Source organism: Carassius gibelio, chromosome B23 (genome assembly GCF_023724105.1).
Source record: "Carassius gibelio isolate Cgi1373 ecotype wild population from Czech Republic chromosome B23, carGib1.2-hapl.c, whole genome shotgun sequence".
NCBI lineage: Eukaryota > Metazoa > Chordata > Actinopteri > Cypriniformes > Cyprinidae > Carassius > Carassius gibelio.
Genome location: NC_068418.1, coordinates 28,539,678 through 28,564,919, shown reverse-complemented (window position 1 = coordinate 28,564,919; position 25,242 = coordinate 28,539,678). Strand labels below are relative to the sequence as shown.

At 36.1% G+C, this 25,242-nt stretch overlaps 2 protein-coding genes across 4 annotated transcripts in view; one reads left to right on the top strand and one right to left on the bottom strand.

The window, feature by feature from the left end:
• Positions 1-1,635: 1,635 nt before the first annotated feature.
• LOC128011706 (myosin light polypeptide 6) lies at positions 1,636-11,660 on the top strand. Of its 3 annotated transcripts, XM_052594394.1 has the most exons (7): positions 2,998-3,123; positions 3,627-3,654; positions 5,363-5,506; positions 9,456-9,629; positions 9,774-9,851; positions 10,106-10,146; positions 11,149-11,660. In XM_052594394.1, exons 1-6 carry the CDS (start codon positions 3,121-3,123, stop codon positions 10,132-10,134), a joined length of 456 nt encoding a protein of 151 aa, XP_052450354.1. In that variant the 5' UTR covers positions 2,998-3,120; the 3' UTR covers positions 10,135-10,146; positions 11,149-11,660. The 3 variants fall into 3 exon arrangements, with proteins under 3 accessions (XP_052450351.1, XP_052450354.1, XP_052450353.1); XM_052594391.1 differs by lacking the exons at positions 2,998-3,123; positions 3,627-3,654; positions 10,106-10,146 and adding exons at positions 1,636-1,827; positions 3,867-3,894; XM_052594393.1 differs by lacking the exon at positions 10,106-10,146.
• A 3,035-nt stretch (positions 11,661-14,695) lies between these two features.
• Positions 14,696-25,242, bottom strand: part of LOC128011944 (complement C1q-like protein 4) — a 12,054-nt gene continuing 1,507 nt past the window's right edge. The window contains exons 2-3 of the mRNA XM_052594754.1: positions 24,511-25,242; positions 14,696-15,708 (exon numbers count right to left, since the gene is read on the bottom strand). The exon at positions 24,511-25,242 is cut by the window's right edge and continues 686 nt beyond it. Coding sequence (XP_052450714.1) covers positions 15,529-15,708; positions 24,511-25,053 — 723 coding nt within the window. The 5' untranslated portion in view covers positions 25,054-25,242 and the 3' untranslated portion in view covers positions 14,696-15,528. The remainder of the gene's footprint in view (positions 15,709-24,510) is intronic.

The following is a 25,242-nucleotide window of genomic DNA, read 5'->3' as shown; positions in this document are numbered from 1 at the left end:
ATTTTGCTGCGAATTAAACATGTCTGGCGAGCATTTGTAATATCCAAAATGTGCGTTAATTAATTAATTCGGTGGGCCGTTGGTCGCGCGGCGGGGGTCCTGTGTCACCATTGTTGTGATGCTCGAGACACATAAACGGTGATTTCAAGGCCCATTGAGCGGGCGATGGATTGTACGTAAAATCTATTAAAGGGCGGGGAACATTGATTATTCCTAAAAATAAATAAATAAATAAATAAAAATACCAAGAGCGCTAAATATATCTGGATGTACTCGACGTCTTAGAAGAGATGTGCTGTCAATAAAACAGATTTTTTTTTTATTTATTTTTTTTATAAAAAAAAAAAAAAAAAACTTTGTTTACATGTTATATATGCTGGATTGTTAGTGAGTTGAAAATATGCATAATTTAGAGACATCATGACAAATATGAATGAGACAGGTTTTTACAGGTTTACTCAGTAAATCAGTAATCATAATATTAAATTTGAATATTTCAGTATTGATAGAGATTGAACCAAAATAGTCTTATTTAGCCTATGAATTATTATACATAAGCGGGTTATTTTTATTTACTCACATGTGGCATAGGTGCCAGGTGGGTGAAGTTTTATAATAGTAATCTTATTTATTTCGTTTTGGCGGTCTGGTTAAGGTTTTACTTTAGGCGATACTGACATCTAGTGGTCAAACACTACTTTGCTTTTGCACTATCACACCCTATACGTGCTGATTGGTTAGTTATACCATGCATAGAAAACTAATTCCTATTTAGTGATTTTATTGTGAACTCATGACCTAGACACCCATAAATAGTAATTCATCCCAAAAGGGCTCAACACAATTCTCTGGAAAATATCAGATTATAATAAGCATTAAGAATAGGCTTCAATGGAATGACAAACTTGTCCAATCAGAAGTGGACGTCATTATACTTTTGTAAAGCTACATTACTCTTATAATGAACTACGTAAATACTCATTATAAAAAACATTCACAACACCTCTAAATATTAAGCATGGACTTTATTGATGAGATTAGACTCAAAGGCGAAATCATTTAGTTAATACCTGAGCAAAACTAAGACATCTACATATTGTGGAGAAAAAAATGATACAATTTATAATAATAATAATAATAATAATAATAGTAATAATAACAGAATCAGCACAGGAAACATTGAGGAAGGTTGCAATTACCAAGAGACTGAGTGTGAGAGAAATATTTCCTAGAGATGAAAGGAAGAGAATAAAAATAGAAATACCTATAAATAACCAAATAGCAGAGCTCTTCCACAAAACGCACACAGAGGTCTTGACGTGCTTTTATACTGATACTGCTGTCTGTCAGTGACACAAACCCCCTAACACCCACATATGAACACGATTCTGACCTACATATAAATACAAGCAGAGAGAGTGAAACAGATTCGGTGAGACAGCACTCCTACGCACACTCTCGTGCACTCTTACTGCATGCACATCCACTGCATGAATTCATTCTAGATTAGTCCTGCTACCTGCTTGCTTCTCCTATTCATTCCTCTCTCTTTTTCTACTATCAGAGGACACACATGCAATTAATCTGACAGAGATTTTTTTTTTTGCAAAGCAGTGGACAGGGAGGAAGGACACATTTCAAGGTCTAAAGATGGCACCAAAACGAGAACCGTCAATTAAAAAGTCTCCATCAGGGGGAACCTTACCAAGGCACGGACCACCATTTCCTTGCCCTGCCACAACACCTTCACCCCCAAAATCAGCTCCTGAGTTGAAACCGCGGATGCTGCGGCCATCTGATTCCCCCTTTGACCCAAGCACATTAGAGGTAAGTGACGGTCCTGCAACAGAGCCTTTAGAATTGCTTACTCTTCATTACTATGGTAAGAGCTCTTCTATGCATCAGTAAAACAGCAATGGGAAAGGTAGCAGAATAGAATGTGGATCAAAATGGAGCAAAAACCTTCATATGAATAACTTGATGTGGACTTATCAAGAATATAAAAAAATCATATTTTCTGTATGGCAACATTCTGACACACAGCAACACAAGTATCAGATCCAAGTTTAATATTAGCTAGTTGTGAATAAAACATCAGTGATATCTCTTTTTATGCAGCTTCTGATTACCTCAGCATTGCACATGGAAAACTGTGTCAACCCAGACCTCAAATCTTGAGAGAATACTAGAGCTATATCAGGATTGAGAAATGGGTCACTGAAGTAGCTGATCCACACAAGCTGCATTACTGTCACCTTCAGTTTTACTTAAATGTAATAAATATTTTATATTCTTTTTCGTTATATACCTTATTCTCAAATCTAGGTTGAAGAGCAAACCATTCATGATTGATCATATATTGGAGATAAGCATAAGAACAATGGGTGTATGTAAACAATGGGCTAAACAATGTATAGCCTATTATATATATACTGTATATGATGAATTGTCGTTATACATTTTATTTGTTGTTTCTATATAGAGCCAACACCTCCATGTGCTAGGAATGCAGCATTGAAATTGAAATTTACAAATGCTTAATCGCATGTTTTACAAACTAAAAATCATCAGCATTGAATTCACACGCTTTGCCAATTTTGTGCACTCAATGATTGTGTTATAGTGATCTGCGCTGGTGGTGTCTCTATGCACTTATGTCACTCTTTGTGTGTAACGAGAATACTCCACTCGTCGTAAAGAGAAGTCCGAAACATTCTCGGGAGTCGGTTCTTTCGAACAGTTCTTTTTCAAGAATCAATTTTTAAAAAGTGATTCGGCAATTCTTTACGTCATCCCGCGGTTCCGCATTCCATTTAATGTTATAACTTAATTAGTAGTATTATTATTTTATAAATTAATGCTGTAATTTCATGCATCCCAGTTCAGTGTGTTGCAGCCATGAATAAACCTAATGTCACTTAGGCTGTCGTTCAAATATTTAATTTCAAATATTTAATTAAAGTAAATCGGTTCAGATAATTCTCTGAAAAGACTCGACTCAGAGAAATGATTCATTCACGAATCGGATATCGTCACCCTTCATAACTCAGCAGCGCCAGCCCGAGTCATTTCACACACTCCCGCCGCAACACACACCCGGAAAAGAAGCCACTACAGAATATGGTAGGCATATTGATAAATGTTTGATTTAAAAATAGTTTTCAGTAGAACTTATCTAAATAACGTTAAACAATACTAAGTGTGTAGTCTGGTAACTGTATACACGCTTATTGCTAAGAATCTGTCGTTAGCCTATTTCATGCTAGCTAACAGAGTTGTACGCTTTTTAGCTCGCAAAAAAGTGACTAAACCTTTGTAAATTGTTCCTGAAATTATTTTACAGAATCACAAGAGTATGATAGCTAACTTACATGGATCACAAGATTGTGTTTTTGCCTATCGGTCACCCGGTAACACGGCTGTGAGTTAGCGCCCAGTATTAACGTTAGCTGGCCAGTTTTAGCCAAGGATAGAAAACTTGTCGAACTTTTTCGTGCGGCCTAAAATATTTATCCAGACGGATTTTATGGACCATAGATGTGTTGTTATTAGAAACCCCATCTGATTCAAAGCTTTGCTATTGTGCATCATTTCATATTCATTGAATGTCGCTCTGTCTCAAACAGTCTGACTTCAGCGAGGACCAGATTCTTGGTGAGTTTTTGTCTAACGTTAGTCCATATGCACGTTATTGTTTCTACTACTATGTATATGTTACATTTCCCTGCATTTCTTGCTAGAAAGCCTGCTTTCATCATCTCGTCCGTGTTATTCTGTTCATCTGTTCCTCTGCCCCTGCATTCCTCCTGCTTACTTTCCTTACCTTTGTATTGTTTCCCTTTGCCACTGTTGTATGTCACCTCCAGATTGAGTTTAACTTGGAGCAAATACACGGTGAGTGCTTTGACAACTATTTTGTACTGATGTGATTTAGTTTGCATGGTGTTAAGGACAACAAGCTGCTGTCTGTGTGTCTGATAGCACCATACCTGCCTCCCTCATTTGAAGTGCATTCAGTAATTAATGGAAATGAACTGCAAATGTCATAATTTGGTATGTTTTCGAAAAGTAGAAATGCATTTTTGTAGCGAAGGCCTGTCAGCTAATGTGTTTTCTTCTGTAGCATGGACAGTCATGTCTGTAAAGGGTGTGTCTTGAGTCAGGAAGTGTTGTAACTGCTAACAAAAGAGTGCAAAGTCTTGCCGTGTTAAACATCTAAATATCAGCTCTGAAACTAGAATATTGGAGTTCTAATCTGTGTTACTACCAGTCACATGAGCTTTCTTTAGTAAATGGCCATTTAGGTTCATCTTTGCTCTTGTTTGTTTTAAGCAAAGGAAGTTGACATAATACTGCTCACTCTCTCGTTTTCCTCTCATACCTTATATGGTTAAAGGCTCGATTTAAGGCATGCAAGGGAACAGCCACATTCCAGTGAGCAACAAAAGCATTACAGAGATGGGAGGTTTTCTTTTTTTTTTTTTTTTTTTTTGGAAGGGCCTGTCCTAACGGATAACTTTCAGTTCTTTCGGTGAACTCTGGCTTTGAGTCAAAAGAATCATTTATTTATAACAGTTTAAATGCTCAATAATGGAAGATTAGGTCTAGGCTTTAGGGTTTTAAGATGATCTAAAAACTTGTGTGTATTAATGGATAGATCTATAGATAGAGAAAGAACCATATACCTACATGCATACACACACTTTTATATTATGTTATGTTTATGTTATGTTTTATATTATTTATATTTTAAATATACTGGCTGGTGCTAGTGTGTGTGTGTGTGTGTGTATATATATATAATTCAGATTTTATACGTTAATGTTATTGGTAAATTTAATATGCTAATAATAATAAAATAAGTAGAATCAGGTATTTGTTGATGGTTCACTAAATAATAATAGTGTAGTTTGGTCCCAGTAAGTTTGCCAGAAGTTCTGCTTAAATGGCTATTTGGTGTGTATGAATATTTCACTAGCTTTTTAATTTGATCAAAAGGTCTCTGAGTACTGAGGTATATGATGACTTAAGGTGGATGGATAAGATTTCTGTGGTCATTTTAGCCTAGAATTTGCATTAATATTGATGGCTGGTGCAGTATTTCCCTTTGTGCTGATCCACTGGGCTCTTTAAATTAAGTCAGACTCTTTAAAGGAATGGCCTGTCATTGCATCTTTACACAGAAAGGCATAATATATCTTGTCCTGTTTTTCTTGTTGACTAAAATCAACCATCCTTCTTTGTCATCCTTGTTCATGTCAGCTTCTTTTTTTGATCATTTATGTATTTTGTCATTTCATTTTTCCTGTCCTCTGTTTGTTTACCAAGATTGTCTCAATGATTTTTGTAATGATCTGTGCAGAGTTTAAAGAAGCCTTCCTCCTGTTTGACCGGACGGGAGATGGGAAGATCACCTACAGTCAGTGTGGGGATGTGATGCGTGCACTGGGCCAAAATCCTGTCAATGCCGAGGTGCTCAAAGTCCTGGGCAACCCAAAGGCAGAAGGTAGGACAAGACACTATGGAGAATGGCTGACCTGTATACTCATTTCCTTAATATCATATATTGTCTTTATCTGTGTGTACAAAATAATATATTTGAGGGATCAACAGAACAAATTTTTACCTGCTCAGCTGGTTGTTCAAATTTGTACTTGCCCTTTCAATATTTTTACTGACTTCACAACAAAAAAAGGGGGTGTGGGGTGTTTACCAAAAAAAGCTTTATGCCATTCACATTTCTTTGTTTTATTTTCATAATGGCGTACAGTGCAAAATTTTAGATTTTTTTTTAACACTGTTAAAACTATGCTTTCACTATTTTATCAAACGCACCAACAGGATTTGTAACAAAAATGTTCAAATGCATCATAACACAACAGGAATAGTTGACAGTTTTGCTTTATTTACCTGACTATTAGCCCATTGAAGATCCATTTGAAAAGATTTGAAAAATGTATCAATACATCAAATACTCCTCAATGAATCCCCTGCAGTCAATGGGTGCCATCATAATTAGTCAAAAAAAGATGATAAAAACAACACAATAATTTGATGACTCCAGTCCATCGGTTAAGGTTTTTTAAAGCAAAACGCTGAACTACTGAAAAAGGTGTAAAATTGTATTTAAATGCATAAAAGCATATAGTGACAACAGCACTGTCCTGTTATATTGTAACTACGATAATTTGAGTATTTCTCTCTTCGTGTATAATATGGACAGTAATGCTATCTTGTAGGGGTGCTCTGATTTTTTAGGCTGATCACAGAAAGCAGTATCTACAGATCCGATCACCGAAACAGATCTTTTTAAAGCCTTCTTTTAATCATGTAGAATTAATTATAGTGATGATCCAATCAAGATTTTAGACATTTATTCAAAGCCCGAATTTCAATTTTGAAAATTAATTCCTCTCTTTGGTGACTCTTGTGAGAGGATTTATTTAGTTTATTTTTTTGAGGGGTGGAGGGGTCCCTTTATTTAAAAAAAAATATATATATATATTAGTGCTGTCAAAATTAGCGCGTTAACGCATTCGATTAATTTGAAATATTTAACGCGTTAAAAAAAAATAACGCAATTAACGCGGTTGCAGTTTTTTTTATTTCCAGTTGTGGCCTATGTGTGTTCAACGTGCAAAGAAATATGGTTAAGACCAAGGAAGGACTTTTAGACGGAAAGTTTCAGTATAAAACTCTGCCGGATTACTCTTCAGTCTGCCACAAGAAACAGCAACATTAAAATCATGAACTCAAATGTCATTGTAAAAAAAAACAAAAAAAAAAACAATGACTGTAACAGTGCGTAAATCAGACCTTTCTGTAACGCTAACGTTAATAAGCTTAAACGAAAATAACGAAATAATTGTGTAGTGGAGTATTTTTTGTACACAGTGCCGCGAACTGTCAATCACTCCTGTACGCGTGCATCACTGTCCTCCTCAGCTGCAGCAACTTGCGCTCTCTCTCTTCATCAAGCTTTAAAACAAAATGGGGAAAAAAAGATCATATTGTCTTTGTGCATAGGCTTTAGATTAATTAGATAAATGAATATCTAAATTTGTGCCTTGCCGTCTACGGTATTTTTTTAGAACTTAGAAAAAAGATGCTGCAGCCAATGAGCAGCCAGCGGGGGCTGCAGGACGACTCAACCTCCGCAGACAGTTTTTAATGTTTATCAGACAATAAATACTCAAGATTTTGCTTTAGTATAACTCACAACGAGTTTCACACACCTTCTCCGGCCACGTTGAGTTGTTGACACTTAAGAGTGGGAAAAGCGACACATGCGCTATTCACTTGTGTAACTTAAGGGTGAATGGATAATGTAGTTTCTGCTCTGGGTGGGATGAATTAGGAAGCTTGCATTGTGAAGGGCGCTCTGAAAATCGGCAGTGCAGGTAAAAGATTAAAACCTCTATTAAAACAGATGTCCAAATGAGCGTACCGGTACGCTACAAGCACGTTCTGGGCGCACGGAGAGGTGGCGGTACGCTCAAGAGCTATATTTGGAAGTGGCGAGTACAGGTGTGTACCGGCCCACTTAAAGCACTGGCAATGACTATACTTTGGAATTTTTTTGCAGTCCACTTAGAATTCAACATGGAAATCATTTTTGTTTTTTATTGGCATTGATTGTTTTGAAATTCAAATGGTATTTACATGCCTGTGTTTTTATTTCTGTAATAAATATGGCTTTCAAGCCAACAGTTAATTTGGAGGATATTGATGGTTTATTGCAGGTATGTTGTTTACATGAGAAAATCTGTGTTACAAGTTAAACAAAAATTCCAATAAACAATCATATTTTGAATTTAAATAGTTTCTTTGTCTTGAGTTTACATTAATTATTTACATTTTACATTTACATATCCAAAAAGTTTCAGTCTTTTAATTGCGATTAATCGCGATTAATTTAAAAAAATTGTGCGATTAATTAGTTAATTTTTTTTAATCGATTGACAGCACTAATATATATATATCTCTCACCTTAATGTTTGATCATGCACTGTATTTGTTTTTTTTACAGTCGTGTATTGTTGCACAATAGCTTACACAGCACAAGCCTGGTTTTGTGAGCTGTATGCGAGGTTCACACATACTCTGTTTGCAGTGCTTATGTAGTCCATGTGTGGTACAGAAGCAGCACGGACTGTTCTTTCACACAGGAATCTTCTCCTGTTTACCAGAAAAACAACATTTATCCATTATTTTGATTTTAAATCCAAACATTGATCCTTAAAATGCCTTTTCAACATTGTGATTCTTCTTTTTACACAGTACAGTAATACAATCGTTCATCAATTATTCAGTGCTTTTTACTTTTAATATTTAGTTTTAGATTTACATATTAAGTTGCTAAAGCAAAACATTTTAACTTCTTTTCTTAGGTTATCACAAACATTCTAAATTAAAACTTACCATTGACAGAAACAGTCAACTTTACTGTCTTTTCTTTTGCATTTAAATCTTTATTACTTACAGTCCTGCAGTTCATAAAGAACTTTAATTAAGAACTGTAAGAACTTAAAAATTATTGCCGTTTTTATCTTAAAGTGCTCTTTTCCTTTAAACCTAGCCGGGAACCATAGCCTATGTGGTGGTGGCTGTGAAACACAGTAGACTTGAATCATACACATTTATAGTGTAACTACTACATTTTTGTCAATGCATGTTCATGTTTACCGCAAACAATGCACTGTTACTTTAAAACAGCGAATGTAGCATGCAACAAAAAATAGTCGATCTCTGCACTAATGCAGACGCACCGCACTTAAACGCACTGATTAAAACACTTTAATCCATTAACATGAGCACAGAAAAAATCTGCACCACATATGCACTGCAAATGGAGTAATGTGAATTATGTGTGTGTGCTAAGAGTGTGCATAAGCGCACGGTCTTCAGGAAAAGGCATGAGCGTTGAATGGTTTAAACACAGGCAAAAAGATCAAATGCAATTTATAAACTTTAGTGACGATGCGACACTGCTTCGATAGTGCAAGTGACAATTCTTGTATCGACTGCAGTATGCAGCTCGCTTAAAGTGCAGACGCAATGTGATTTTATTTTTTTCAAGCCATTTGCATTTTGAGCGAGAAAGAGAGCATGCGCGAAGATTCACTCACGCTGTTTATGAAATTGTCTCAAACTTTTTCAAGTTACTTAATCAGTTATTTAATGAAGAAATATTAATTGTACCTCACCTACAACATTATAATTATTTTCCTCCTCGCCGGACAGAGACCGAGATGGTCCCGCTGCATGTCATGCCAAACCTCTCACGTCAGTCGCGTCATCAGCGTCATCAGCTTGAGATCAGTTTTATGAGATCTGCCTTTTTAGAGACCGCCGATCAATCATCCCAAAACGATTATTGGCTGATTGTGATCAGTAGCTGATCAATCGGAGCACCCCTGCTATCTTGTCTGATTAAAGACTTCCTTGTTCCTCAGAAATGAACCATAAATTGCTGGACTTTGAACAGTTCCTGCCCATGCTCCAGGCCATCGCTAAGAACAAAGACCAGGGCACGTTTGAGGACTTTGTTGAGGGGCTTAGAGTATTTGACAAGGAAGGCAACGGCACCGTCATGGGTGCTGAGCTCCGCCATGTTCTCACCACACTGGGTAAGCTGGCCTGGTCTCCTGAGGAGATATTTATAGCCCACTCCTCCACATTTAGGCCAACGATTGTAGATACGGTTGAAGTGAACATTTTAAGTGCTCTTTTTGCAAAACATTTATGCATGGGTTTATTTATTCTTTTTATAGGAGAGAAGATGACCGAAGAGGAAGTAGAAACACTTCTAGCTGGACACGAAGATGCTAACGGTTGCATCAATTATGAAGGTAAACAATTGAGTTTTATTATGCATAGGTTTATCATGAGAGTACTTTCTGTTCTATGAGCCTAGTTTTTTGTCTGTAGAACGTTAAGTTAATAACAGTACATTTTAATACAAAACACACCTTTGTGCTGGGAATTGAATGGATGTATTATGTTTATGCACCACAATGGAAAAAAATGTTGTAAGCATTTTTAATTTCTTTTTGCGAGAATCGGATCTTGAAAGCATGCCGTAACTGTAACTGATCTTCCACAGCCTTCGTTCGCCACATCATGTCTGGCTGAGAGATGTCTCGGGTATACATCTACCTCCTGCCCTCAACATTTATAACACGTGAAGCAGCAATCCATCCAGGCTTTTTCTTTAATGCTCTTAGACGGACATGATTGCATAGTCTACACCTATCAATGATATATGGTCATTTAGAGTGCAGCTGTGCCTCATGTGGCGTCTAGAGCTAGAGAGCCTGGTTGGATCTAGTTTGAAGGTTTTGAAACATGGTTGGACTCTTCCCTATCTCTGCAGCAGCCTTTCCTCTGGCCCCTGGCTGCAGCATGCTCTCTGCATGTGGCCGTCCCTGCGACGGCTCTCAGAGGCAAAGGGCGACTGCACTGCTTCAGACTTGAGTGCATGTCAAGGGATGTAGCATAACCGGGTGTATCGCTTTTAAAAGCAGTCTAAGATTTCTCTTCCGATATCGGCACACTCCCTACTTGTGCTCACCAAGCAGTACGGTTGCTTTCATTATTAACTAACCAATCAATTTGCAGTGATTTGGCTTTGTTTTGCTGATCTTTCTCTCCCTTTTCCTGATGGAGGCTGATCCATAGCTCAACTCTACGGTCTCTCATTACTGAAGCTGTGCTATAAAACCGTTTCCACTCTTGCCCTTTAGAGGAAAACCAAAAGGAGCTTCTTTAACATTTTCTTGAATCCTAGCCCTGGTTAAGTCTTTCAGCTGTGGTTTAGTAGGAGCTAGCCATGATCTTGCTCTCCTCGTTTCTCAACACTTATGAACGAGTACAAGCGGGGAACGGCTTCCAACTACAGCAAAAGTCGCAGGCTAAACGCACTTTTTGATGGGTTGATGAGGTTTTGTTAAGAGCATTGGTCTATTTTATAAAAAAAAAAAACTTGTATATATTTTTTAAAATGTATTTTATTATTTATAATCATCCTTGTTTTAAAAGAATTTGGATTTTTGCAGTAGAACTTGATGCTGCGTGCTGTAGTTGGGGTCATTCCCCTTTTTGACACATTGTAAATTAACTTTGTTTTATTGTTTTATTTTTCTACAGAACTCGTCCGCATGGTCATGAGCGGTTGAAGATAAAGACCCCAACTCATCTGTTTGTCTTTTCTATGTAATATTTTCTTTATATGTATTCCTATTCATTCCGTCACCTTCATTTGCTTAATGGCTCCAGTCCTTCGCTTGTGTTTGCACTCATTTGGGTATTATTATTAGAAGTGCCTTTATCTTCTTTAAGTTCCCATTTGACTCCCCAAGAGGTCCGCCTCCTGTCCTGTGGTATTCAAATCATATAGCGATATGAAAAAGATCTCTTGTGTGCCGAGTGATCTGCAATAAAACCTCTCAATAAAGCACATTAGCACAGCAGTGTGTATGCAATATCCAGTGTATCCTCAGGCATCTCTGCTGAACTGTGCTGTAGTAGAAATGTCGTGTCTGGCCTTTTCAGAATAAGTTCCATTTATCAAATTGAGAAATTATGGATCGGAAATGCAATAACATTTTAATTAATTTGGAATATCCTCATTGTCCAATAAAGTACATTTTAAACAGAAACTATTTGTTTGTCTTTATTTCTAATTCTTCAAGAGTCTTGATTTTAGAAAGTGTAAAAAATGATTGTAGTTGTGAATTGAATGAACATGAGCTTCGAGTCCAGTTGAACTTGCCTCTCTCCTGTTTGCAGATAGATGGCAGTGTTTTTACACTTGCTGAAAGCTGAACTCCCCACCCGAGTTGATTTAATTGATTGTGGTTAATTGTGAAAACCAAACTGTCTGAATTGAAATTAGAGCAAATTGCTGAACTTCTTTTGCAGTTAGACTAATGCAATTTAAATGATGCCTATTTGGTTTCAGGTCAGTGATTTAAATCAAAGGTAAATGTTGTTGGCACTAAGTGGTTTAGTGTCTTTGAGACTAATGGGTGTCAGGTGCTTATAAGGACAAAAATCGTAGTGGGTTTCATGCTTCTCTGATAATGTACAGCTTTTTTTAATTTCAATGGAAATTTTAAGTATAAGGAAAAACTGAAATTTTACATTAATAGAACAAACATCTATTCACCTACATATGCATACCTATACATGCACATTTAATAACGTTAACTCATTATTACATATACTTTATATTACTTTTATTCAAACATTAAATTGAAAGTTTTTTTTTTTATGTATTCTGTTCTTTTGAACTTTCTGTTTGTCAAAGAACCCTGATAAAACATCACTGTTTCCATAAAAATATTAAGCAGTACAACTGTTTTCAATATTCATAACAATAAAAATGTTTCTTGATCACCAAATGATCATATTTGAATGATTTCTGAAGGATCATATGGCACTGAAGATTGGAGTAATGATCATTACTCAATCATCACAGGAATACACTAGATCTTAAAATATATTAAATTGGGATTTTTATTTTTTATTAAATCTTACAATAAAAAAATGTATATTATAAAATTTGATAAATGATGTTCGTACAGGTTTTGCGACAGTCTGTCTTTATTACTGCCTATATATCTCAGTATCTGATCACATATTTCTACTGAAAAAAGTAACTTTAAAATAACATAAGAATAATCCGAGGGTTTGTTTGGGTGTGCTGAAATACCCCATGATGCATTGTGTGCCAAGAGGAGCCCATCAACAGCTCACTGACCTTTTCACTCTGTCCGCTCGGCAGCAGTCAGAACTATTCCCCCCTCATTAGACTCTGCGAGTGAAAGCCAGAGAGCCAAGTATCATACACCAGCGGTGAATAGGTCCTCCACTAATTACTGAATTCATTTTATGTGGATGTGTGTGGATGTGCATGCAGGTCTGTTTCTGCGCGCACTTGTGCGAATGTGTCGGAGGCAAGTGAAGTGTATTGATTATTTTAATCTGCCTATTTGTGAGTCTGTGATCCTCGTGGCTCTGCATTCGACAGGGGAATCACTAATGGGCCTCAGCGCAGGCCGCCTCAGACCTCTCCCCGTCCAATTAACTTTCAACTGGAATCTGGCAGGAGAGCACGAGGAGGCTGGCCACGGACACGCTGAGATCCCCCACATATTCCCACAGGCTGCAGATTCACCAAAGCCTTAAGCCTGGAATGTCATTACCACTCGCTTTTAATTAAAGGATTCTCTATTCGTTTTAGCCCTGACATGCACAGGTAGAATCCTATTGTTCATGTCGTTGTTCTTGTTTTGCTTGTTTTTCTTTTCTTTCCTCTCTCTCTCTCTCCAAGACACTGGATTTTCATTAGAGATACTGTCTGGTAAACATTTCTTTTTTCTTAAATGTTTACAGTAGAGAACATGCATGATAGAAATAATTAGTACACACCTAACATGTTGCAAGGTTTTTGTATAGTCAGCTGTATAAATGTTTAAAAAAATGAAGGAGAAATATTTGAATAATATTTATTATTGAACCATGTGAATAGGGAATGTTTTTGATGTTATCACTTTATTTGCACATGGCTTGACTTGTATAAATAATTACTTCATGCTGTATTTCTCACAAAGATTTCAACTGTTAAATACAGAATCTGTACAAAAAATATACATTTAGTTAAATTAACATGTAAAGTTAAAATTTAGTTTGCGTTTACAATGTTTAAACAGAGATTATTTTCAGATTTATCATTTAATCATTTCAAACATTTAGCCTTTTTATTATTTAGGATTTGTCCTAAAATAGCAACCTTACTGGGCTTGATGTCAAAGGAAAATATATAGAGCTTGATTTTTTTTATGTATAACTGACATAATCCAATGTTAATGGATTGACCACAGTGTTCCTTCTCTTAAATGCAATGTTGCTCTTTTTATACCAATAATAATAATAATAATAATAATAATAATTTATTAGAATTTGAAATCTACTCACCTTCTTTCTCTTAAAGTGAAAATAAATAAATCTCACTGTTTAAATAATTCTGTAATATAATGCTTAGGATATTAAATGTGTACTTTCTTGTCAAAAGTGGGAAATGTTTTCTCTGATTTCAAGCCATCTAACATGCAAAGTTTTGTATAGTCAGCTGAACAATAGTTACATAAAAATGAGGCAGAGATATTGGAATATTATTTATTATTGAATTATGAATAGGGAATTTTTATTTTTTATGTTTTGACATGTTATTTGTGTATTTGTTTCAGTGTATTTCCACATGGCTTGACTTCAAACAACAACTCTTTCGTGTTGTATTTCTTAGGAAAAAATGTATTAATACTGGTTATGAATCTGTACTAAAAGTCCAGAATTAAAAATAAAATAATTAAATAAAAAGGTTAGGGACAAAAAAGAAAATCTGATTTATACAAACTTTACGTGTTTTTATTTTATGAGTTTTAAAATGTAAACATTATATGGAGCTTGATTTATACATTTGTAACTTTCATATTCTAAGATATTCTAAAATATAATACATACAAACTTATTGATCACTGTAAAAATGTATTGTCCAGCATGTTGCTTTTCCTAAATTTGCTGTCAAAATGTTACATTTAAAACATATTCTCTTTTAATGGCAAAAAAATAAAAATATATTATATATATATATGTGATTTGAAATGTACTTCCTTGTCAAGAGTGTAATATTTTCCTATTGATTTCAAAGTTTTACATTGTAATATTGTTTATTAGACTTACACAAGGGAACAACATAATCACAACATAATCACTTTAAAAAGTAGTAATAATTTCATTTATTTGTGTGATTACTGGTTTAACTGTGAATACTGAAGAGTCACATCAGCCTAAATCAATATATTAATGTTCCGGTCCGGCCCAGATTATTTAGACAGATTGGAAATCGATCTGTTTGGTTGTAGTGAGCCATTGTGTGTGCAATTACACTCCTTCCAATTCCACAAAGACAACGAAAGCAGTCACTTTAAGTCAAATGAATTGAACAAGAGGACTTCGATTAATCACTAGCCCTGCAACATGTGCGCATGCATATATACGATCCCGTATCGTGCGACGGCTGCGTCTAGTGAGTGAAAAGTATATTTACACACCGATTTTCTTTCAAGTCCAGCCATGTGTAAATGCAGCTCAGTTCACCATAAAACATGTTAACTAGTGAGTCTGAATCTCTGGTTTTGATTGACACACAAAATGGAGACAAATACACTTACAAGTACACATGAAAACACATGTGCCACCGTCCAGGATAGATATAGACATATATTTATATGCATTTTAATTTAAGTTTGGGAGTAGTGTACACAATGTGTAAGATAGTTATAATTTACACAAATACAAACAGAAATCCTCTTGTTTTATGAAAGGAATTGGTTGCCGTTCTGTCTGAGAAGCCCTTATGCTCCGTATAAACCACGTCCGTTTCTTTCAAGCCTGTTCGGTGTGTGTACGATACTGTATGAGTGTGTGTGTTCATACACAGTACATCTGAGTGTGTAGAGCAGGTCAGTCAGCATAGATGAGGAAGCCAGAGAACGTGCTGTATTTGTTGGTGTTTCCTCCGTGGACTTTCCCTCCGTCCAGCTGCACACAGACCTCATCTCCCACGTCTAAATGCAGGATCACACTGTTGGAGGCGTAGTCATAATTCTGATCAGCGTCCTGGGCGATAGCGCTGGCCCTCACCTGTCGCACGCGGGAGAAATGAAGCCACGGTTAGATGAAGGACACACAGGCAGCAGATCGCCACAGTTCACAGATCAGATTCTCAATATTCCAGCATACTCGACTGATACTGAAATGTACATGATGTATTCATAATCATTTAGTAATAATCATTAGACCAAACAGCAAAACTAAACTAAAGCACAATAACATAAAGTGTGACACTGCAATAGCCACTCTTATAATTGGAATCACTTAAACATATAAATACATATTCAAGAAACAAGATCTGAACATTGCAATGAGAACAGATATAATAGATATCATGTTAAAACTGATCATTTTGTTCATTTGATATGACATGCAACAACTTCAGGCTGTGGAATTTATTATTATTTATTAATGAGCATAGACTGCATTCAGTGACTTTTTCATTATCATATATGAAAGAAAACATGTATAGGTATCATTTTTGCTTTGTTTTTAAATGTGTTCAAATGAATACAAATATTAAATTTTTTTCATATTAATTAAAATTAATTAATTACACAAATAATGAATTATAATTTATTTCATTATCATTTTATGATTCTTTTCATTTGAAGGGGAAAAAAGATTCCAAAAACCTCTTAAAGCATCTCATTTTATTAAACTAGAACAAATAATCATGTTATGAACTAATGTTATGAAATAATGAATAATAATTAAACGTTTTTTTCCGTATTATTCAAATAATAATAAACATAATAATAATTACAATTGGAAATTCAATTAATAGACACAAATAATGAATTGTAACTGATTTCACAATCTTTTTATAATCCTTTTTATGAAAAAAAAAAGAGTTCCAGGTGCTTGCTTTAAAAAAAAACGCACACAAACCACTATAACTCCATTCCCAGCTTATATAACATGCATAAAATATAATAAATGTATCAATTAAATTTTTTTTTTCAAATGAAATGAATATGCAAAAATAATGAATTGTAATTGATTTTATAGTTTTTCCAGTTCCTATGAAGTGAACACTTACGTAATACATTTTACAAAGATTAATTAATTATGGTGAATTCATAATTAATATGAATTCTATATTAATAATGATATAAATTATTTATATTAATCAATATTAATAGTAATAATACCGCACTAGCCATATCTCAGCATACAGATGCTCTCTTGACATGAAAGAGGCCTTGTTTTATCATCATTATTAAATGATACTCTGACAAGAGTTGGCCGGGTTGAATGGACGGGGCTGCAGATAACCTGCTGACCCTCATCTCAATTAAGAAAACAGACACATTATCTCCTATTTATCTACAATACTGTATTGTGTAGCTAGATCTACATGGGTGATGCTAAAACTGTACTATACCCCTTCCTTTATTGACCTGTTGAATTGAATCACAAGCGCACGTATCACACAAACCGCAACGAGACTGTTTACTGGAGAGACGAACTCATTTAAATTCTGCTTGAGAGATCAGCTGTATTGACTCCCAGCAGTGGATCTGAAACTTGTTTGTTAACATTTTAAATTGAGAATAGTCATGTGGCCAGACAGACGCATAGTCCTGCAATTAAAATAAATGATAAAACAGACACAGATACACCGTATTATAGTTCTGTATCCTTGCAATGTGATTTAGACATCATTTCTTAGTATCCGATCTACACTCAAGAAAAAAACAGGTAATGTTTTAGTAGACAGGTGTCAGATGACAGACAGTGATTGTCAGGCATTTTGCTCGGCCGTGTTATAGCCACTCAATCTCTGTCAGGTTTCCTAAACATATGGAGTGAGTCTACCGTAGGAAAAAAATGCAGTGATATGCATGGTGTCAGTAAACATCCTTATACAACATGCCATCACTCACTCAAATGCCTTTTGTTTTAACGGGTGTTTTATTCCCTTGAGAAACACCCATACCCACAGCCCACATAAAACACACTGACCCCAGACAGAGATAAACTCCTTCCCATATCCATAATCTAATAACCCCACTCCATTACCATCACGATACTGTCAACATCCGCACAATGTCCTGAGCCGAGACTAGCGCCATTTAGATGCTTTATTGAATACCAATCGGTATAATGATGTTAGGGAGGTTTAAAACGCAGCACTGCCGGACAAATATATCAGTTTGAAATTGATTTTGCATAGCTGTGATAGATATTTGTCATTTGCAATTTGAAAAGATACACGAGCTGTGTAGAGACATGCAGCTTAAATATTGATGAGCAGTGATCAACCAATATTGCATTTACATCAGTTATTTTGTGTTTAATAATTGATATGTAGAACTGATTTTTAGGCAATTTATTTTGTCTTATAACAATAAAAGGCAATAACATTCACTGTGAATATCATTAATAACAATAGTAAAAATACTCATATTGAAGGTTTTAATAATAATTATAATAATAGTAATTTTTATAAATATTAACCATATTAAATATATTAATAAAATCATATAGTAATAATAACAATAGTACAATTATGTTTATATTTAAATTTTTTATTTCATTCATCTGTGCATCTACTAGATCTGTAATTTTATTAAACGCTTATTAAGATATTGTGTGAATATAATTATAAAAATTGATCATGGAAAACTCTAATATAGGTAAATGTTTAAATGTGTTAAAAATCATATTATTCCACCTGAAGATATTCGTTGTGTTGATGTGTGACGTGAACAGCGTTTTTGCCTTATCTCTGTGCAGCCTGCATCAAACAGTTGTGTTGGGTTGCCAGTCCCTTGAGAAATCCCTTTTCCAACTATTATCTCACATAAAAAAAAGACTACGGAGACAACTTCACAGTATCTCACATCCAAATCTCACAGCCACACTCTGTGATACAGTAATCCACACAGAGGGCAGGTCAATAATCTAAATATTGAGTGTGTGAACACCATTGGTATGTGTGACTGAATACAAATCACTGCAACAGTGATGTTTTCTTTATAGTACGAATCATGTATGTCATACTTGAATTCGTTTTTACTGCAGTGCCACAATGACTTAAGGAAACTGAAATATCATCAAGATCAAAAAAGACCGTAAATTTGAGCGGGTCAATATGGCATGCACATCATTTCACGTCTGACAGTGACGGCCTGGCCTCCTCTCCCTATCGACGCACAGTGTATGTCATTCTCCTCATTATTTTGGCTAAGTGGGTAAAGGGCCAGTCTCTCCCTCCAGCATACCCCCGTGTTCGATACGACAACGCGAGCGGTCACTTTAATTAGCAGACATCCGGCGAAGACCATTTAAGACCTTTCTTCGCTTCCATTGATTCTCGTCTTGTATTTTTGGGATCAGTTACACCGAATCTGAGCGCCCGAGGTTTAGACATGTCCCGCAAAGCGCGCTTGTTAGTTGCTTCCCAGCATTTATCAAATATAAGTGATATGAAAGCTTGTCTTGGAGGGAGAGGGAGAGGGGCATTTTAGGATTACTGTTGACTGCACTGGAGATGGATATTGACATGGGAGCCGACTACTTGTGAAACGCCACGCTGACTTGAGCAGGGACCCTCGGGTCTGCTGGGGGCTTGTTCTGCCAGGCCTTTTCATTACAGGGAGGAGAAGGATGGAGGGGGGCGGTGTTTTAGACATAACCAGAGCAGAGGAGAAAGACAAGGGTTGAAGGAGAAAGTAGGAGGGGGAGGTTCGGGTAACAGACTGATCAAGCAAGGCTATTTTGTGGGATGCAAGGGTATATGAAGTCTTGTTTTTATCAGCGGTGCCGTGCTCCAGCGGTAATAAAACTGACAGGATTCATTCTCCGTGATATACAGACCTCTTAGAGCGGAGACAATGGAAAACTAGCTCTTAAACTTACCTAAGGGACCGGGCACACACGAGGGGAGGGAAAAGACTAAAGCAAAAAAAAAAAAAAAAACGTTTGAACATTTATTGAATAGCTCCGTTTTGCCTCAAAGGGATAATAACATTTGTTGCGCTTCTTAAGAGAATTATGCTTAATTGGCATACTGTATGAGCGTGACATTGCATACTAATGGTGCAAGTGTGCACTATAACACTGGTTACAGGCTCGGTGAACATCGCTGTATGGATATAATCCACTGGTTAAAGGGTTCGTTCACCTTAAATTCTTTTAAAAAACTTGTTATTTAAAACCTGTATAACATGAAAGAAGATGCAATTGGTAAATTTGTCCCCATTGACATACATGTGTGAATTTACACAATGTCAGAATAGTCATTTTTAGGTGAACCACCCCATTATCAACTGACTCCGTGTAAAAATTAATAAGGGTGTCACCTATGCATTCCATTTGACAAATTTTTAATCAGTTTATACCATTTCCCTTAAAACTATTTGGCAATTAGAGGCCGTGCAATTAGGGATCACCACAATTAGAGACGACCAAAGACACTCATTATATTTCTACTGGACTATGTACATGTCACTCCCCCAGGAGACATTTATTAGAGCAGGTACTGGTCATTAACAGACAGGCGATGGCATTTTTAACACTAGCGTGTGAAAGAGCTCGACCTTTTGGAGGTCTATTAAAAGAGCGTGTGACAGGTGAAAAAGGAGAAAAAGAAATGGTGGAACGATTAAGCAACAGAGCGGACAGAGTGTAGATTAGTCTACTCTGAACAGAGGTTTAGACTGAGGGTTTGGGAACCTGCATGAGGGACCATAAATTAAAAGATTAACAGCACACCGTACGTTAATGATGAGGAAGCATGTAGATGCTAAATCAGAGAGGACATACGACCCTGGCGTCATATTTTGACTAACATTAGCATTAAGGCAAACAAACCATTATTCAACAAGCACAATAAAACGCCACCAATAATGCTAGAAGCATCAGATCCTTTTAACAAATCTCTCCATATGTTTATAGATGCTGTTATTCCATCAGACGGTGTAGGTTATCTGACTTACACGGCATAAAAATTAGATGCTATTATTAAAAGGTGCGATTCTAGTATGAGATTTCCCAAATGCTGTGATATAGTAGCTAAATGTACAATGATGACATTTCATTAAGAATCTCCTTCATTGGGAAATACACCAAATTGATGACAAGAAAAATGAAGATGACCTCATTAAATATCGAAGAAGGCACTATTATGATCACAGCACTAATCCGTTCCATCTGTTACTCAAATGAATTTTTGTAACAAAAAATTGCATATTCAACTACTGTGATATATTTAAGTACAAATAAACAAAAACGTAGTAGTCCAAAACTAAAAGCCAGTGAAATATGAGTCACTCTTTAATTGGTGGCCTGATTTAAAAACTTTGAAAAATGTACCTTCTTTGAACTACATTTTATCATCCATGTTAAAAACCACATATCCTGGAATAAACAATCAATAAACATTTTAGGTGGGTTTAACATGGTGGTGTGGAACAACAAAACATAGCATATAAGTAAGCAGACAATTAATTTTATATTAATAAAGAAAACAAAAAGAAATGGATTGTTTCTGAATTAAAATTCCCATCATAAACCATTTAACATTGTTCGGAAGCCTCAATTTTATTCTAAAATTATATTAAAAATAATATTTGTTAATATTAAGGTGAAATTAAAGAATCTGTGTGACAAACCCAAAATAGAGAAGTCAAATTTTCACTTAAAAAAAATATATATATAGGACAAAAGTAATTAAAGAAGCATAGTGAAAACTTTATATACTCTATTTTTTAATGTTTTTCCTCTAAAATCAAGAAAACTACATGTCATTGAATCGTCATCCTATGAGAAAAGATATATCACCGTTTCTTTACTTTTCAGTCCTGCTGACCTTTGACTTTTCCTTTCTTATCCACCTACATCATTTCCATTTCAGGAGGTACCAAAGGGCGCTAACTCACAGACCATTCAACAGTGACACTCATGGGACACTTTAGCCTCACACGTCTTAGGTCTAAGAATGAGCATACCATCACAACCGCACAAGTCGGTATCAAGAGACCAGCTTTCACTAGCTGTCAAAACCACCACACAGACAATGATCAGCCAGATGGGCCAGCAACCAGGTACAGCAACACACATGCCACACTCTAGAGGATACCTGAGATCCTTTTTTCTCTTAATTAGCACCCAAACATTCACAGCCAGTCATAATTAGCAAACAAATGCTAATGTCAGGATATAGTCTTTTCATCTTTAAGACGCCGTGTTAACTTGTCAAACCATGACATGTTTAGTGCGTCTCCATCTGTATGTGGCTCTGTATTCACTTTTGTCCGTGTGTATAAGCCTCCCAGAAGTCTTGACTCTCTGCCCACTGTCTGCAGCTTTGTATTAAGCCATCTATCTTCCTTTCCTCCCCTGATCTTTCTGTCAACCAGCCTGGGTGATTTTGCCATACTCTTAACTGTCATGGCTACCCTTGCGTCCTTCTCTAAGCCTGAGACCACAATTCACTTGTGCACTTGAGCTTGTGGGCCGCCCACTGGGGTGCCATATTGAACATGGCCTCCAGAATGAAGATGCGAGATTACTGTGTCAAAACGTGTTTTCAAGATGAAGGATAAAATGTAGGATATATTTCACTGCTTATTTTTTTTCTAGTTTGGTGTTGTTCCTTTACAGTTTCTCCTGTAAAATTACATATTTGTGAGTGTTTCTTCAATGATAGTCACTCTTGTTAATGTGAGCATTGAATTGAATTCCTTTTAAAATACTCTAAACATTCAAAAATATAAATATTAAAATGATTCATAATTACTATTTCAAGCTTAGTTTGGGTCATAGGTCTAAAAACCTAATATTTTTTCAATACATTTTTATATTTTAATGTTGAAAACATCTGGATCTGGGCCAAGGGTAAAGCAATAAAATCTAAAGGCATTTTAGTCTTAGTTACTAATAATAAAGATTATGATTATTATTTTTTTGTTGTTGTTCTGGAAAAAAAAAAAAACTTTATTTTAATGACTTACAAAAATGCTTTTTTGAACTTTTCAAAAAAAGATTTGAACTCACTCCTAAGATTGATTTCTGAATGAATTAATGTTTTTGGAATCAATAAATCACTCATAATCACTTGTTACCATTTACTGGTGTAGTAATGTTTAAAAGGACAATTGTTTTTTTCATGTAGGAGTTTGATTTTGAAATTACAGTATTTTAATGAGTAATCATGAAACTCAGCTTCATAAGCTATAACAAAAACAAAATGGGAAAATTTGTTTTAATAAAAAATATGTACTTAAAAGGCTTACCTAAAACACCCTTATATCTATTTTTGTAGAATAGTCTATGTCCAGTCTTGAGTAAAACTGCACAATTCTCCAGTCCAAAACCTTTGAAATTCTGTGTATTCTGTGTTTTGCAAACTGGCCTATAATATTCAATGGACATGACAGTTTGACATCATTTTTGTCAGCTTTCAAAATTAACCTTTTACAAATTAACATAAACTTCTAATCCCAACGGACCATTGTCTGCTTTCAGATGACACTTCTGAGAATTCCAGTCTCTCAGCATCTGTCAAAAAAAATCTAGCATTCTTTTCATTTTTACCTGTTCTCCATAGGTAGCTGCACAAACCTGCATCTAATGAGCTCTTTAAAATCTTAAAGGCTACAAAAATTGTGGCTTGTGTCACAAATGGACTGCTGACTGTATTTTAGGTGCATGGGGAAGTTATCATTCCATTTGCAATTTATTTGGTGTAGTGAGCAGTTAACCCACACATTCCTCTATTATATTTCAGGCCCTACAGAGGAGTAAAGCAGTGCCACCTGATGTGCCTAAAATGGACATAATTGAGCGGCCGGAAAAGATAATTAATGAGCAATCAATGAACATGCAATAGAAGGAGGCATGTACAGAGTGCAGGGGATTCAATCTAAGAGTTATGAATGATTTAACAGGGGAAGCAGACATGCATGACAATACAAAACTGTACCAGTTGGACCAATTTAATCTACTATAACTCTAATCACTTTTACAGGTGGTCCACTGTATTAAACCAGCAGTTTTATACAACATAACACCAGGCTTTCATTGCACAGTGAAATACAAATAAACATTTTATAGTGTGCTTGCGTAAAACAGTTCATAAAAGAATATCTTACAATTGCCTGTCAAATAAAAAAGTCCAAGTGTGTTTTGATCTACAAAGGTCATACAGTCACTTAAAAGCACTACAGATAAACCTTTTCTCATCTCACTCATTTCCTGCCTTCAGTATTTAATTAATGTCGAGGGAATAAATGGCTGAATGTGGAAACTGTTAATTTTTTTGTACATTCATTATTTAACTGGCAGTAGACCATACCATGACAGTTCTGGCTGCTGAGTCGTATAACACAATTTTAAGTGATGAGTGATGTAAATATGATGTTATTAAATTGTCAAAAACATATGGCAATGCAGCTGAGATAGTTTGGACACACAGATAAGATGTTAATGTCACAATTTTCCTTTAGTCTTCTCCTGGTCAGCCTTGCAAAACAATACACCTGTATCTAATTGCTTCCATCATATGTAGTGTGATGATAATCAATTATAAATTTAATAGAAAGCTCATAATCCAACTATTCTGACTCCTCTAAATGAAGTCGACCTTAGTGGTGAACTGAGGCAGGGAGAAACTACTTCCTAAAATTGACTGCAGACACAATTTCTTTGTGTGGACAAATCAGGTGAAATATTCTCGAAAATACATTTTGTGTTGCAGAAGTTAGTCAAACAGGCTTTGATATGACATCAGGGGGAGTAAATTATTACAGCATTTTCATTTTTAGGTGAAATATCCTTGAGCCAAAGATTTAATTTCAACCACAAACAATGATAAATTCTTACCTGTCCGTTCTTCTTGAGGTCTGCCCACATACTGGTCCCATCTCCTCCTCTCATCAGGACATGGTATGTGAAGAAGTAGATACCAGGTAGAGGGCATGTGAATTTTCCAGTGCTGGGTTCATAGTAGTTGCCAACATTTGTCACCACATCATCAAACTTGAGCACATCAGTGCCTTCATGTTGCTTGCGCAGTCCTGCGTAAAACGCAATCTTAGGACTGTAGAATGACGGCACGTAACCGCCAGGCCCAGGACCCGGGGGCCCTTGTGGACCTGGCTTTCCAGGCTCACCAGGTGGTCCTCGTGGTCCAGGTGGTCCTGGGATTCCCGGAGGTCCCCGATACCCAGACTTCCCTTTCCGGTTTGGGAAGTCAGGAGGTGCGGGTGAAACAGCCGTTAGCTCCTGGCCGTGAGATGTGGTGTAGGGGTCACAAACCATCCGACAACTTCCTAGCATTTCATAATGACTTCCCGCATTGCTGGCTCCTCCTCCTTTAGTGCTGTGGACCAGTAAAGGGATGGTGACCAGGAGAATCAGAACCATGGCCACACCCACGGCCGCTCCTATGACACGCTTGCGACGGCTGAGCCTGGAGGCAGCAAGTGTTAGAAAGTCCTCCTCTCCTTTAGGTGCAATGGTGCCCGCCAGTGTGAAAGTTAGAGAAAAACTTGCACAAGTGTGAAAGCAAATGTGCGTTTGAGTACAAAAGAGATATCTATTGAGGAATGAGGC